The following is a 17,217-nucleotide window of genomic DNA, read 5'->3' as shown; positions in this document are numbered from 1 at the left end:
TGCTACGTCGTCTTGTGGGTCAAAACTGGGATTTCAACTCTAAATTATTACTGAATACTTATAAAGGCTTTATGCACAGTGTCCTTACTTTCGGTCATATAGCCTGGTGGTCTGCCCCGCAGAAGTTTTACAATAGATTAGAAATTCTTGAACATCATGCTATCAGACTCGCATTTCGCATAAAACTACCGTACCCAATGATGACCTTTATAATAAGACTGATTTCCCTCCGCTTGTCCAACACATAGCCCTCTTACGCCAAAAATATATAGCTAAATGTCTCCATTCATATAAAGATATAAAGATGGTGATCAGAAAAATGGAAACACCTGAACAAAATTGCAACTTGCCAGATTAATATGGTGTCGGGCCACCTTTCGCCTTCAGAACAGCCTTGATGCGACGTGGGATGGAGGCCTAGAGGTCGTGAATGGTAGCAAGTGGAATTTTACACCATTCCTCCTGCAGGGCATCGGCCTGTGAGAGAGGATGGAGGTGGAAGTGGACGCCGAAGTCGTGTTTCCAAGACGGACCACAGGTGTTCAATTATGTTGAGATCTGAGGATTGGGCGGGCCAGGATAGGTGTTGAACTTCATCCCGATGTTCCTCAAACCAAGCTGCAACAACGCTAGCTGTGTGAATGGGTGCATTATCGTCCTGGGAGATGGCGTCATTATCCGGGAACAACATCCGGACCATAGGATGCAAGTGGTCTCCTAAAATTGCGACATAATCGTTGGCAGTGATTTGTCCGCTAAGTATGACCAAAGGACCCAGTGAAAGCCATGATATTGCGGCCCACAGCATCACCGAGCCGCCGCCATGTTTCACAGTTGAGCGGAGACACTTCAGATCATAAGCTTCTTTGGAAGTTGTCCACACATAAACACGGCTCGTAGTTGGGAATAGGGTGAAGGATGAGTCATCCGACCATATCACACGTTTCCAGTCCTCAATGGTCCAAGTTGCATGGTCGCGGCACCATTTGCGGCGTGCGAAAGCGTTATGGTCCCTGATGAGCGGTTTGGCCCGTGCAACACGACCCCGTAAGTTCATGTCATGTAATTCGCGGCGGACTGTGATTGTCGAAACAGGGTGGGGGAGGTGCTGATTGAGTTGCTCCGTCACTTACTCCGCAGTGGCACGACGGTTCTGCGTGACAATGCGCTTTAATACCCGGCGTGACCTGTCACTCATGATTTTCTTCTGCCCACTTTTCCGCTTCCCCGATGTGGTTTTCCCGTGTGTTGTGTAGTCCGTCATCACCTTCGACACTGTCCCACGCGACACACCTAACACAGTAGCCACTGCCGTCACACTCACTCCAAATAACCGCGCACCAACAATTTGCCCTCTTTGAAAATCTGAGAGGTGTCCCATTTTACACTACCTCCGTCTGCTGCAGCCACTGGACACTGCTGTTCCACTGCGCCTGACGTAGTATGGATACCGACCTAACACACCACCACCAGCGGTCCGGCGCTGCGGGCGCCACGACACCACTGCCAACCCATACATCTGACGTGTTGCCAACTACAGGTATTTCCATTTTTCTGATCACCGTCTGTATTTCTTGAAAAGATATTCACAGACTTGGAACAAGACTCTCAGTATCGATACTGCTATACATCTCTCAGAACCCTCCTTTCCATTTATGCTCGACAACTTCCAGATAATCATAATCATGCAAGATTTTTCCGACAACAGCTCATTCATGGCGACATCCCTAATCTCTTACCATTGTAGCACTGTCTCCCACTACACTAATAAGGACTTCCCCCTGTTTCACATCAGTCTTGAGTCGCCCCAAGACAGAAGATTAACCAGTATTCGTCTTACTAACTTATTTCATTGTGTTGTGATGTGATTTGCAGGCATTCGTTATCATAAGCATAAAAATCTTCCACTACAATGCGCTTATACTCATTAGCACTTTCGTGTACTCATATTTTGACTATTCATTTATTTTGTTGCTTTCTCTGCACCTCTTATTTATTTTACGCACTTATTCTCTTATACTATTTATGTATTAGTTTAGATATTATTATTATTTTTAATATTATTATTATTTCAATGTACGTATATGTGTTCGCAAAATTTTGCTTTTTGTATATTGTTACTTATAAAAATTTTCCTTTGACAGCTCACTACCCAACTAAAATGCAATCAAAAATAACTGATACTCCCACATCCCAGGCCAAGAGAGAGGGCGGAACCCTCTAGTGGCAATTCTTATTCCCACATGTTGAACGACAATAAAGATTTCAAACAAACCTGTCTTTTAAAAAAAGTTAGTTAGGTGCCAATTAAGTAAAAGCGAATATCTTACATCAATGGATTGCTTAAATGAATGGAGAACATCAAGTGATTGCAGTGCATAATACTCTGGAAAAATGTGATCTTTTTGGTAAAGTCCAAGCTCTTTGCTGTGACATAACCTCTGCAAATACTGGACGAATAAAAGGTGCCTGCATTTTGTTGGAACAATATTTGGAAATAGATATTTTTTATTTGTTATGCAGGCATCACATTTATGAACTCGTTTCAAAAGTTGTTTTCGAGTCAAAGATCAATGATCGTTCCGGAAACATTTCTATTTTCAATCATTTTCAAAAAGCTTGGAGTGATATTGATAAAACTAAATTCAATCCCGGTATACAAGATGAACGCATTCAAGAAAAATTACACGACACTGCCAGTGACGTTCTTCAGATTGCTATACAGAATATCTAGAATAACTTACCCAGAGAAGACTGCTTTGAACTTATTGAACTTGTTATTTTTCTCGGGGGAGTTCAACCCTGAAGAATATCATTACGTTTCCCAGGAGCTTATCATCATGCCAGATGGATTCCAAATGCCGTATATTCCTTGAAGAGTTCACTCTTCCGTGATTCATTTTCACTGGAGTAAAAGCCTGATTCACTTTCACTCACTACTTGTAATACTACTCCTGATTCACTTTCACTTACTACTTTTTCTTGAAAATCACAAGAAAGAGTTTCAAAATGCCACTTAAAACTGCATGTTATTATATCTCTATAGATTCTGTCATCTATTGGATAATTCAAAAGCCCCCAATAAGTGAACAAAAAGATTATGCTCTTTGCGGCACCATTTATCGTCATTCGATTGGAATTAAATTTTGCACAGTATAGTATTTCAACAAGTGGCACCAAATGAAGGGGTTTCCCGAAAAAATTACAATGTTGTAAAACAAAAAGACCACCCTCATATATACCTAAGTAACTAGTACTTCTAAATGACTTCTAAATGTGACTAAGAAATAATCTACTGTAATGTTTAATTGTTTCTGGTACAAAAATGATGGTACTTTTAGCATACATTACACCTGATATTATTAAATAAAGGAAATTTTAGAGAAAGTTTTATTCAGAGAATAATCAGAGAATCAGAGAATAATCATCTCTTCATTATTCCCCTAATTATCAAAATTTCTCGAAATCTGGATTGTGTCTAGAACATATTTCGGATAGTTGGAGTTTCATTGTGCATCTCTCTGAAACGAGGATATTTACAAGAAGTCTACACAATTTTTCGGGTAACTCACTGACCTACTTTTAACAGAACAGAAAATATTTAGATTTAGATAGCCTCAAAGTGATTTTTAAAAAAGTTTTCATCACTTTATAACTTATTAAACGTATTTTTCTACCTATGTTTATTAGACATTTTTCCAACTGTTTGTGTGTGTGTTGAGATAGTTTTGGTTCGCGGACTTTCACGTCAATTGTCACGTTAACAAAATTTATCTGGAAGTAAAATCAACCAAAATAGTAGTAAAACATGATTAAGAAATAACTATGAGAAAGTAAATAGGAATGAAAGGATTATAAACAAAGCAATTAAGCTCTAACCTAATAAAAAGAATACTAATGAGTTTAATGGGAATTGAATCAAGTACAGAAAGACCTACTATACAAATATAACACATGTTTACATGCAGTTGAGATAAAGTTATATAAAGTAATTAGCGATATGATTAATAACTTCCCCTCCAGTTAAAATATAGATGAAATTCCGGATGAGTTAATTTTAACTGGAGGGGGAAATTGTGGAATAACATAGACAAACTTATTCTCCTTATCTGGAATAAGGATGAATTCCCACAAAAGCGGAATCAATCATTGCACCAATTCTAAAGAAGGGTGACAAAAGCGAATTAATAATTATCGAGTTACTTCTTTTTTGTCAATACCCAATAAATATTCTCAAACATTCTATTAGTAAGACTTTGACCCCATACAAAGATGAAATTATTGAAGATTATCAGTGCGGATTTATACAAAATCGGTGAACTATCGACCAGATATTTACCATTCGTCAAATAGTATAGATATTCGAAAAGAAGTGGGAATACTATAGAACAGTGCATCAACTATTTATTGATTTTAAAAACGTTTACTACCACGTTAGGAGACAAATATAGTACTACATTCTTACAGAATCTGGAGTACCAAGAAAGCTAGTTGTATTACTTAAGGTACTTTAAATGAATCCCAAAGTCTGAGTAGGAAAATTCTTTTTCACAAGCTTTGAGGTAGAGAATGGCCTGAAACAAGGAGATGCGTTTGTGAAATAATTATTCAACTTTTGGAGTACGCTATAAGGAAAATCAAAGATAGCAGCCAGGGTCTAGAGATAAATGGTATTCACCACGTTATGGCGTATGCTGATGATGTGAATTTAATACAGGATGATAGGAGAACAATACAAAGAAATGGAGAGGTCTTACTAAATGGTTGCAGGGACTTATTTTTAGAAGTAAATGCAGAGAAAACTAAATACATGGAAGTCTGTGTCGAGATCATAATACTGCACATTATGGATGCGTTAAAATATCAAACATCACTAAAGATAAAGTGGATACTTTCAAATACCTAGGATCAATTTTAACCTATACTTAGGACTAAACATCTACTCGCAAGGAAATTAAATGTAGACTAAAAGCAGGGAATTCTTGTTGTTATTCAGTTCAAAACCTTTTGTCGTCGCTTATTCTATCGAGGAATTTGAAGTTTAAAACATACAAAAACGATAATCATGCCTGTTGTGCAGCATGGTTGCAAAACATGGTCGCTTGCTCCAAGGAAAGAGTGCAGACTCAAAGTGTTTAAGAACAAGATCCTAAAACGAATATTCGGACCCAAAAGGAACGGGAATGGTGAATGGCGGAAACTTCATAACGAGAAACTACAAAATTTATATCGTTTACCAAACATTGTTAAAGTCGTCAAATTTAAGAGGCTTAGGTGTAGAGGTCATGTAGCCGGAATGGGACAAAGTAGGAGCATTCTCAAGTTTCAACTGGAAATCCAATCAGAAACCGATCATTAGGGAAACCTAGTCGCAGATGTGAGGACAATCTTAAGATGGATCTCGTAGAAATAGGAATAAAAGTAGAATCTGGATCCAGTTGGCTAAACATAGAAATCAATGGAAAGCTTTTCTGAACGCGACATTGATCCTCCGTGTTCCATAAGCGATAGAATTAGTTAGTTAATGATTTGATGGTTTGGTTTCTTTTGATTTTAACATCCTCTTTAACTCTAGTGCTATATAAAACATGGACCTAAATATTACCTTGGATCTTAGTAACTTGGGTTTTCCACCGGGAATTGAAATCATGTATTTAACATCTTAACCACGATGGAACTCTTATTGAGGTGGTTAATATGTAAAAAGTATCCAGAGAAGTGACTTTTGAATCTTATGAATCTGTGAGCCCTTCGAATTGGTTTGGTTAACGTATGGTCTCACAAGGGAAGTTCGGGGGAAAACACTCGCCTGCAGAGAAACTAAGCATGCTATTTGAAAGACCTGTTCATGCCGATTACAACAAGCTAATAAAATTCCTGTACAGTTGAAAGCTTTTCGAGAGATTCAACTTTAAAGGCACGACTACACCTCCTAGCGACCTGATGGTTTGAACTAGCTACTGCTTGGTCACTGGGGTCCATTCACAGACAAATTGTCCATTGCATGTTGGATGACAGATGGAAAAGACTTAATGTTGAGAATATACCAAAGAACTGCACACAATTTGTACAACCATTTGAAGTGTTTGGTTTCCGACCAATCAAATATTATAGAAGCCGATTTGTACGCAGTATGAAACTTCTTCATTTGGGCTTTATGATGTACCACCGAAACAGTCAAAGTTCCTGTCAATACTAATGAATCAGTTCTGATCACCGCGATACATTGGATTGTTTCAATTTGCGTTGCACAAGGCAGGTTACCGAACAAATTATATACCTTTTGAATCACCTGTTGAATTTGCTTTTTGCTTTGATTATGCGAACTGTTCCCTTGATGTATGCAGCGCAATTGCACATCTAAAATGTCCGTGATGCAAGCAGGTCTTTTGTCTGCGTCATTTCCTCATAGAACTGAAGAACAACGGTGATCAATTTTCATCTCTAACCTATCATTATTGTGAACAGTACAATAACTAATTTTAACTAACATACCCGTTAGTTATTGCAAAACAGTTGTTTCTGTTACATCCGATAAATTCGATTCGTACGTCAATATTTGTTGCTATAAATGACGTAATTTACGCGTTTAAATGCGCATATATTCATTTTTTTAATATAAATTTCCAAGTTGAATCTCTCAAACAGTTCTCAACCGTACACGAATTTTATTAGCTTATTGTAATCAGCATGAATTGGTCCTTCAAATTGTATGCTTAGTTTCTCTGCAGGCGAGTGCTTTGCCTCAAATTTTCCTTGTTATGGACATGTAGCCCCATGTTTGATTCTTGGTGAACGTATTTACTTTGGAACGGATTCCATCTTAAGCTGTACACTTATAGCTCATATGACCTCAATGCTGAAAAGGAACGACAGACTTCAAGTAGTAAACAACAAATATTAACAATTTGGAACAAAGAAAACGCAAATGTACATTCTGTCATAAAATATGTAAATAAGAATATTAAGTAATTTTTTTTTGAATAGGGTGATGTTCTCATTGAGAAAAAGATCTAGCGCAAGAAGATCTAAAACAACTGAGTTATTAATCTCATATGCAACAAAACTTAAACCTAGAATCAAAATATATGAGAAGGAATAACTTAAGAATTAACATTAACATTATTTTATTAGCGTAATGATCATTTAGAGGTTTATAGATGGCAGCGAATAAAGCACTTTTTTTCAATTAACTTTAAAAAGCTACTAACTAAGTGAACAAATCTATAATTGGATGAGATGTAATGAATGAACAGTCACAGTGGTTGTAAGCAATTGACAAAATATGGTGGAGGAAAAGGAAATCTTACTTAGTGATAGTGAATTGGAAAATGAGTTCAATAGGAGTACTACCTTTCACTAACTTGGGTTACTTGTGCTTAAAAGACAGAAAATATTAAAATATGTGTACCTAGTAGATCTTGTTACGTTAAACAACGGAAATGTGGTATTACTTGTTACAGAATTTGAACCAAAATGCAATACTGTTTAAAAGTTTTAAGGAAAATGTGAAGAATTTTAGAATGAAATTGACTTTTAAAAAGAAAGAAGCCTGAAGCGAAGGAAAGTAGATTCATCTTACAAATTCTTATTCAAAAATTTACAAGTGACTAGTTTTCTACTATAGGTAATGTTATTCGATAAGATAAGAAGGGAAAACTGAAAACAAAAATAGATTTAAAAGAAAAATTAAAGATACTCAGAATGCAATATGAAATTAAAGTGAACATTTAAGCGTATTGTTAATATTTCTATACTAAAGTAATGCAAAAATTGATACTATAACAAAACAAGAGAAAGGAATGAATGATTCAGTAAGTAGGTGATGAAATATACTAACATGGAAGGATAAGCTTTATGTAAGACGTCAGGGAAACGTTTTCTTTAACAATTAATGTTATTTAAAATATTCTATGTAAAATTTTAAATATTCATTTTATTTATATATCATTCACTCAGGCTTTGAAACAAGCTTAAGTAAAAAAAAAAAAAGAAAAAAGCTGACCAAGACAAAAACGAATTTTATTAATAATGTTATATTGCAGTCTCGACAACATGTAGTTGACTTCGTGAGACACATTACAGATTACTATATTAATAATAGGCCTGACTAATGAAATGATATATTACCAAAACTACAACATACTGTATCAATATAAGCTTACGTAAACGAACTTATATTAATAATGTTACATTGCAGTTTCGACAACATGTCGCTTACTTCGTGAGACACATTAGTGATTACTATATTAATAATAAGATTGACTAATGGAATGATGCACTACCCGAAACTACAACATACTGTTATCAGTATAAGCTTATCGCTTTGTTCGGACGTTGAAACTTTACCTATTTTTACTATTTTCAGATTTTGTTTGGTATCTATGAAGAACCATAATGGTAATGTGCATGGAACATAACTGTAATAACGTAATCTTATTAAGTAGTATATAGTTATCAGGAGAATTGACACTGTTAAAAATTAGAGAGGAATCCTAATCAAGGGTTTTATATATATATATATATATATATATATATATATATATATATATATATATATATATATATATATATATATATTATATATATATAATGATACATTATGATAAGATGCTGCAAAGAATTGATATTTCACTTAGTAGTTCTATGGTTTTGGCATCAGTGTACATTGTGAGTCAGTGATCAAAAGACATCCCCTAGCCTATTTAATTGTCGACATAGCGAGATCGCTTTGATTCATGATACTAAATAGATGGTAAATAGTTAATTAACTGCCTTCATACTGTAAGATAGTTTTGAAGTCAATATTGTTGTGCTAAAATAAACAAAGTAGCCTTTTACCAAACTTACGAACTATTTATTTATGTGTGTTTTAAATACCGTAGCCTACTGCATGGATGCTTCTGATAGTAGTGAGATAGTCAGTCCTACCGCTTATATTTCTTACTATACTGCCAACACAAAGCTACTAAAACTCGTGTACTAACTTTTTAGACTCAGTGAAGTTGACCGGTATATAGCCATTGCTCTTCCACGTCTTTTACTTGCTGTAAAGATCTTTGGTGAAAGCATTTACTTAAGATTGAGTTCGTTCAAGTATTCATTTACTATCTTTGTATAACACAATATAATAAAAAATATATAAGGCAACATTCAATGTTTGTAGTCATCACATAGGAATAGAATAAGAATTATAATTTTAATCATGTTAAAAAAGATAATCGCCCAATAATTTTGTATTGCAAACTTACAAACTAAGTTTCTAATTAATTTATTTGATTCGACTGTTACACACAATAAACTTTAAACTACTGTTCGTTTTGATTTCCCCATGTGGGAAGGAGTAAAGGTAAATGCTATGTATTTATTGCTCTAAATCTCCTATGTTGCCAAAATTTATATAAAATATATTAACGGGTTCAATAGTTTCTTCTGTAAAATGGCTGATAACTCACCATCGAGTCATCTTTACTAAACTATTAGTCGGCAGAAAGTGATCATAACATGGTTTCTATTGTTCTCGCTTACTTGAAGCCAACATTTTATACATTGGCTACAGCACCACTTTGACTCACATTATCAACTACATTGCACTACACACCAATAAATTTGTTGAACCTTCAGAATCACAGCAACAATAATTTGGAAATTTTGATTAAGGAAAACTGAATCTTCGAGTCTCATGCTGGATACACTGTACTTTTGATGGTAGATGTTAGACGTTAATATTGAAATAACCAATAAAACTACAGCAATATCCAACGCGCTAATAATTAGCAGAAAATCTTTGTGGCAGTACACGTTTTCACAGCTACACATTTTGTCTCTCAAATGAAATCAATCGTCCACGCACACTATAAGAAATTATGAGAAATATTTGGTTCTAGTGTCTCAGTCAGTCAAAGAGGAACAAGATATATTTGACAGTTAAAATAATTTATTTGAGGAAGTTATTTCTTTTTCATCAAAATTTCTTCAAGCTTCGTCATAAACTACGTATTTATATTTCCCTGACTTTAAGAAAAATATCGAATTTCAATAACAGAGAAAACTTAAATAATTTCAATTTATCTCTTACAGCATATAAGAATGTTTCGATATTTTCCAATTTTACAAGCTACGTTGCAGTCTAGCTTGAGTTTTCAATACTGCAATTTCTAGCTATATTCCCATGAAATTTGATATATACTTATTTTTTATTGCACATTTTCCATTGAATTAATTTCGAAATGGAGAACTAGATTCTGATTCCTATGTTCCTATTTTAGTAAAATGATTGTTAGAGATGGTTTTATGGGACATTTATACCAAATTTTACCTTTTTTTTAAATTTTTACAAATAAAACAGATTTTGTGGATTGTCAAACAATTGGAATATCTCTGGATGTGATGTTAATTAATTAAATTGTGAAGACTTGTTGTTTATCTCAATATTTCTTTTAAGAAAAGCCTATGTAATCTTGCCAAATGTAACTCTTTATATTAAAATTTCCATCTTTAACATTCATAATACTTCAGTTATTCATATTAACGAAATTTCCTTACATACGTTGCTCGCGGTTTTTATTTACTTTTATTTGTCACTATAGTCTTTCTACATTGTATGAAAATTATAATGGTCATTTTGTGTGCAAAGGAATTGATTTCAGTACATATTGAGGGTTCTTTCTTTTCATTGAAATGCGTCCTTTTTTCATTGACAATACTAAAATCGAAGATCAAATAGCCAAGACCATTATTCTTAAATTACCAAGGTATTTGAGATCACTTTAAGGTGAAGTATTCATTTACATACCTAACGATTTATGCCAAACGATTATGCAAACAATGCAGTATTTTCCTATAATACGGTATATCCAATTTTTGTCATTGCTGAATAAGGTTTAACCCTCTCATGCATAAATTATGAAAACGTTATAAAATATTTTTTGGGTTTGATTTTCTGATCAAGTAGATTTCTTAAAGTAGATATTTGAAAAAAAATTGTAGTTTGATAAGCGAGATATGACGTGTCCTCATATGAGGACGCAGTGCAATAAATGGAACAATATTTTTTCAAAGGATGAATTTATTAGTGGCATATAACAGGCAAAAAATTGTGAAACATTGTATGAAAACTATATAAAGGGGGAAAATCTTTTGCAAATCAGTTAATATATACCTTGGAAAGCCAAAACACTGAAATAGAATATTTGGAATATCAATACAATACTTTAAAATGACCCGTATTTTTTATGAGGCTTCAAAACGTTAACATAAATTTTTATTTGTTTGAGCAATAAAATAACGAAAATGATAGGCCTGCAACAAAAGATTATATTAACCCACTAAACGATGAGAACTATTATTTGTTGAATTGTATGAAACACTTTAAAGCACTCTGGACACAATGGTTCCTCATACCTGCCACGATATATCGTGTCTTACTTTTATACCTCAGATCAGGACAACGATTTGCAAATTTTCAGTCACCTTTCTTTGAGTAATGACCTCCTTCATCAAACTTTTTCTTCCTGGGTACGATTAGGATTGCTTTCTTCTTTAGTGGAGGTAGCGAAGTCTCACTGCTGGGTCTTCCTCTAACAGTAAGTCTTACAGGGGTAATGGCATTTCCTTTGTAAATAAATCTCATAGCCATATGAGTTTTGAACTCAAGCAAATCCAAGCAAATGTTTGGTCCTGTCTTTTGAATTTTTCCAGAGTATCAAGGCGTTTACCACAGTAATACTCAAGAAATTATAATATGTACGCATATACTACCTCTTATTTCTAATGTCATTTCTGTAAGGAGCCTTAAGAGAGTCCATCAAATCAATCCCTCTCATACTCGTGTGAAGCTTGTACTTTGAGATTGCAAATAGACGTTGAATTTTGATAACTTTCCTCTCTTTTCTGGAGAATCGTGAGGCTTCGTCTTGAGGTTCTAACCATGCTCTCACATTTTCGTTACGTCGTGTGCTGGTTTGCACCGATTCTCAGAGCATGGTGCTGAGTCTACGGAATGTCTTCAGTAAGCACGCTCTCGTTTAAGAGATTCTTTTGAAATGCCATCAATTACAACAACAGAGTTGTGTCGTCGTTGTCTGCTGGGTGCCGGATCATGTCTGCATTCTGGGAAACGACCGTGATGACACAGCTGCCTAGAACGCTTCCTTGGTCCGGTTGCCTTGGAACATAGTCTTCCTTGTTCTGATCTTTGTCGTTATTTTTCTAGCTTGATGCGGTCTCATTGGCAAGCACATTAAAACCAGGTAGTTGGATATAAACTTCACGTAGTTAAGCCCCAGTAGGAGAGTGGCATACGTGCTCTCGCTCTAGTCGTCGAGATGAAGTGTTCCTCGCGCGTCTGCATATCGGACACTCTCATTTGACACACAGATATTTGCTGCGTTGTTTGAATCGTCAGTATTCTGAGGAGTATAGTGTTCCCCTAAGTATTCAGCACATTCTTGTTGAATGTCCTGAATAGTCATATCTCATAGAACGTCACGAACTCCCTTGTACGCTTACCAGTGTGTTGGGAGATAACGTTCGTGTTATTTGCTGGGTGCTTCAATTTATTCATGGATCTGAGGTTGCTCACGTTGTCTGAGCGATTTTAGTCTGTCTTTCTTTTATTGCTGCTATGTTTTTATCTTTTGTTCTACTTTTTATTGTTTGTTTCTATATTTATTGTCATCGTTATCTATTTTATTCTATACATTTATTCTTTTATCTTTAATTTATGATTTTCCTTTTTCGTTTCGCAGCGCTTTCGGATTGATTCGTTTTAACATTTCCTTGAATTTTATTATTGCAGTTCGTATTGGAGCAGCCGTGATAATGGTGAATGGGACACATGGCCTTGAGGCTGACGTTCCCATACCTTCCTAATCAATCAATCAATTCAGGTTCTAGTCCAACTTAGTGATATCCCTATCTTTTCAGTGATATTCAAAAAAAATATATTATGGTTGAAAAGTATTGTTATTATTAGGGGGTCTCATGTTTGATTACTTTTTATTGGAAGGGAGAATTGCTCAAAAATAGCAAAGTTTATGATTACGTATAATATTTGAACTGCCCCTTAGCACAATTTAGCCTTGTAGTCAGAAGCGTTATCGACCGACCTACCTTCATATTTATTCAAAAATTGAGTTACGGATTTATATATGGTAACAGGTCAACTTTGTAAAGTAATAGTTCTGTACATCTCATTTCGTAATGTGATCTCAATTAAATGAAAAAAGAAATTTTAAAAAACACAGACTTATATAATTTTGACCTTACTTCGTTTCATGTTACCAATGTTTACAGTTTCGAATCATAAAGATGGAAATAAAACATGCAAGATGCAATATTTCCGTATGCAATATAATGACAACCAGAAAATTTTGAAACCGCAGCTGCATAACGTCCTCACTCGAGGACACGTCTTTTGTCGCTATTATCTAGTTTTATATAATACATTTGTTCAAAATAACAGCACTATCTCATAAAGTTACACCAAAGTAACAAACTAAAAAAAATATTTACCTGAAAAAATGATTCCAATCGCTGGAAAAAATATAATTTACTAGCATATGCTCAACACGCATTCAATCGCGTTTTCACATATTACATCAACTGCATCACCAAAACGAGAGGTGCTGCCGCCTTGTAACTTCTCACCGATGCTCTCCTGTTCTTCTACAAGGCACTCGTGCATTTACAGAAAATTCTGCTTTTAATTGGATAAGGAAGGGTCTGTTAAATATTTGTCCCCATATGAGGCCAGTATGCATGAGAGGGTTAGTTATTTGCATTTGGCTCTATGGAAGAAACACATCTTGTAATTATCGTTTCCTTCTCTTTCTTTAACAAAAACCTTTAAATTTTCAATTTGTTGCAAAAAAAACATTACACATCTTTCCTTGTATTCTGTCTAAAACTACTTCTGACTGTTATAACAGTAACAATATTATGTACATTATCTTCTTTCTTTCCTTTCAGATCAATTATGGGATAAGACAGACAACAACTCCCTCTATCGGAATCCTAGTTCTCTCACTGTCAGCCTCACAGACAAAGGTAATTTACATTACTTACCCATTTAAAGAACATCAACTCTCGTAACAACTGTCAATTTCATTATTACATATCACTTTTTTACACTATATTTATTTTCTGTTTATTTCCTTATTCTTGAATTTTATAATTCTATTATCTCAAACGTTGGTATCCTAAACTCCACATACTCTAGAATTTAGCATGAATAATCTAGAGGGGGCATATGCAACACATTCTTAAATATTTTTGAAATTATGGGAATTTCATTTTCTTTTGAAGGTTCTTGTACTTCTTTTGTATTCAACTTTGTGCAAATGTTTGGTCCTGTTTAAAATGTTAACCATTTTGTCAAAAGTCTATTCAGATTGTAAATTAGATTCATTATTTTTTCTCACTTTAAATATAGGGTGACCACATAAAAGTACACTGCAGGCTAATTTCAGAGATGAATAAATAATTGTGTTTAAATCTCTGAGTAATTTAAGCTGGCATCTGTGTGCTACAAGATGCAGAGTTGTTTGGCACCTTGCGGGGCATTGCTCTGAGGATATAGCAGTAGTTTAGTAGGAATTCAATGCCTATTGAGTTCTGGTAAACAAGTAAAGAAGATGATATTTTCCGCCCAGCAACAAAGTAATAGTGGGAAAATATATGCGGATGAGATAAATTAAAGACACAAAAGAGGTATTTACCGTCAGTACCCTAGGCACAAAAACAGCTGCAAAACGCTGTTAGAAACTTTGGCGCAAAAACATCAAACTGAGTCTGTAGCAAATGTGAGTAGGTAGAAACCAAATTGTGTTCGAACAGCAGAATTTGTCTAGCAGCGAATAACACAAAGCCTGGAAAACAAGCAGGTCCTTGTGTCAAGACCAAAGCGTCAGATGTGCTAATGTTTCTGAAATTGAAACCGTAAATGAAATTAAATGAAATTTTTGAGTTTTACGTCTCACGATTATGCCGGTTAGGCTAAAGGAGACGGTGATGATAAGAGATGAATGGAAATGAAATTAAATCTTTGAGTTTTACGTCCCACGGTTATGCCGGTTAGGCTAAAGGAGACGGTGATGATGAATAATGAATGAAATGGTGGAATGAAGAAAGTGGGAGGAAACGGGAGAACTTCGAGAAAACCCACACACACGGTGTTTGTCCACCACAAAGTTCACTTGGCGGGGGCTGGGATCGAACCCGGGACCCCAAGCACCAGAGGTAAACGCTCTATCACTGAGCCACCGCGGCCCCCTAAAATTGAAACCGCGTCGAGTAAGCCAGTTTAGTTACCATAATTGGTTACTCGCAGTAGTTGGGGATGTATGTTAGGGTTCTCTGCTGAACTTTATATTCGGGGAAACGTAGTTCTATTTATCGAGTTACATGAATTCACAGAGTACGCGGCACTGATCTGTTGGGAATCAAAATGAAGGAAACACCCCACCATTACGAAAAATGTGACCCAAGTGCAGTTTCAGGTACACCTGTTATGAGCCCAGTGTTCCTTGAATCAACAGTAAATAGTGAAACTTATCGGTGGATTCTTGCGAGGAATTGACATCATTAGAAAACTATGCTCTTACTTCCAACATGGTGGAGCCACATTCCTCACTTCGAACAAATCTCTGATGTTAGTGTATGTTATTTACAGAAGAGTACACAGTGAGCAAGGAGATGTGTCCCTCTTATTTTTTCGCATTTGTCCTTTGATTTTAATCTTTAGAGAATCTTAAGGCGGAACGTATATGCAAATAACATCGACATACTCACTTAACTGGAGAAAAACATTACCCACACTATCTGAGCTTCACCCGTGAAGAGGCAAGACGATGTCAACTAATATGTTACAACTTGAGGAGAAATATCTCGATTATAACAGAGGTCACTTTCAGCATATTTTGTAGCATGCAGGAATCAGTGTTTACATTTTCCTACTCCTTCGGTCAGTATCCAACATTAGCACGCCGAGCTTCTTTCATGTGAGCTTCTTTCATATTCCATATACCTCCAGTATTTGAAAAGAATATCGAACTGCAATCGAACATATTTCACATCAAAATATACATGTATATTTACTTCGAGTTTCAGAATTATACTTTCGTTATTTTTCTTTGTGATTGATCATAAAGGATTCAAGATCAAACTTGAACCATCGCCCACATATCTGATAGTTTGTAGAATGAACAGGTTATGTTATTAACTGTGAAATCAACAACAAAATTTCATTGTTGCTGCATAGTTAACTTATTGCCTCTCGCGCAGAAGATTTGAGGTTGATACCTACTGAGAGTAAATACATTCTTTTCTCTCTCATAAGTGTTAAACCCTATCTCATATGGCCTCAGAGTTGAGAATGTCCGAATCCAACATGTATAATCTAGAAAGTATGAGTTAATGCAATTACAAGCATTTAAATGTTTCAAGCATTTAAAGACAATCAAATAATAAAGAACAAATAAAATTATAAGAAAGTAAAAATATATTTTTTTTGTAACATGACATTGTATATTCCTATACACAAATATTAGAAGTGCAAAATCTTTTCATTTGTTTACACGAAATATGGTTACTTTCTATCAGTAATAGAAAAATATAAAACTATTAAATTTGAGAAACAGCGTCAAAGTAACGCATTTATAGTAACAATAAATAGACTACAACATAATAATATTAAATTATTCACTAAATAAGGAAATGTGAACATTGCAATTTATACTTCAATGTTATCAAAGTAACTTCACATCTAACATTCTTCATGATGAAGAAATGACATTTCCCGTTGGTTTCTAAATTTTGTATTACTATAGTAAGTTACGTTTCTTCCAATTATTCATTTCACAAATATAATTTACCTCTTTATGTATCATATTATTAACTAACGTGTAGAATTAGAGAAATTAGCAAAATTTAGTGACGATTAAATGTTTTGCTGCATATTTATGCATTTCAATAAGTGTCTAGTCCAATTAATTTTATTGTTTGCAATACATTCGACATCTCTTCATTTGATTATTTGATTTCATTTTCTAAGTTTTATGGATTACTTCGTTTTCGAATAATGAATGGACAGTTTATCTGTAGTTGATTATGAAAAATTTAAATTTTGAAATCATTGAAAAAAATCTATTCCAAGAAAGGATTCATTGTGCTGGCTTGTCGACGTATTTTAAAGTGTTATATAGTTCAGAAATATCA

The 17,217-nt window shown here is 34.7% G+C and overlaps 1 protein-coding gene across 2 annotated transcripts in view; it reads left to right on the top strand.

Annotated features, from left to right (window-relative positions):
• The window catches only part of LOC145678351 (protein CEPU-1-like), a 1,025,842-nt gene that overhangs the window by 941,896 nt on the left and 66,729 nt on the right, over positions 1-17,217 (top strand). The window contains exon 8 of one of the 2 annotated variants that reach the window (XM_081748399.1): positions 13,972-14,049. The exons of the other annotated variant lie outside the window; for it this stretch is intronic. Coding sequence (XP_081604525.1) covers positions 13,972-14,049 — 78 coding nt within the window. The remainder of the gene's footprint in view (positions 1-13,971; positions 14,050-17,217) is intronic. 2 annotated transcript variants of the gene reach the window in all.

Source organism: Thermobia domestica, chromosome 2, assembly GCF_964235325.1.
Source record: "Thermobia domestica chromosome 2, izTheDome1.hap1.1, whole genome shotgun sequence".
NCBI classification, from domain to species: domain Eukaryota; kingdom Metazoa; phylum Arthropoda; class Insecta; order Zygentoma; family Lepismatidae; genus Thermobia; species Thermobia domestica.
The sequence above is the reverse complement of the archived record's forward strand: the minus strand, read 5'-3'. Positions and strand labels throughout refer to the sequence as shown.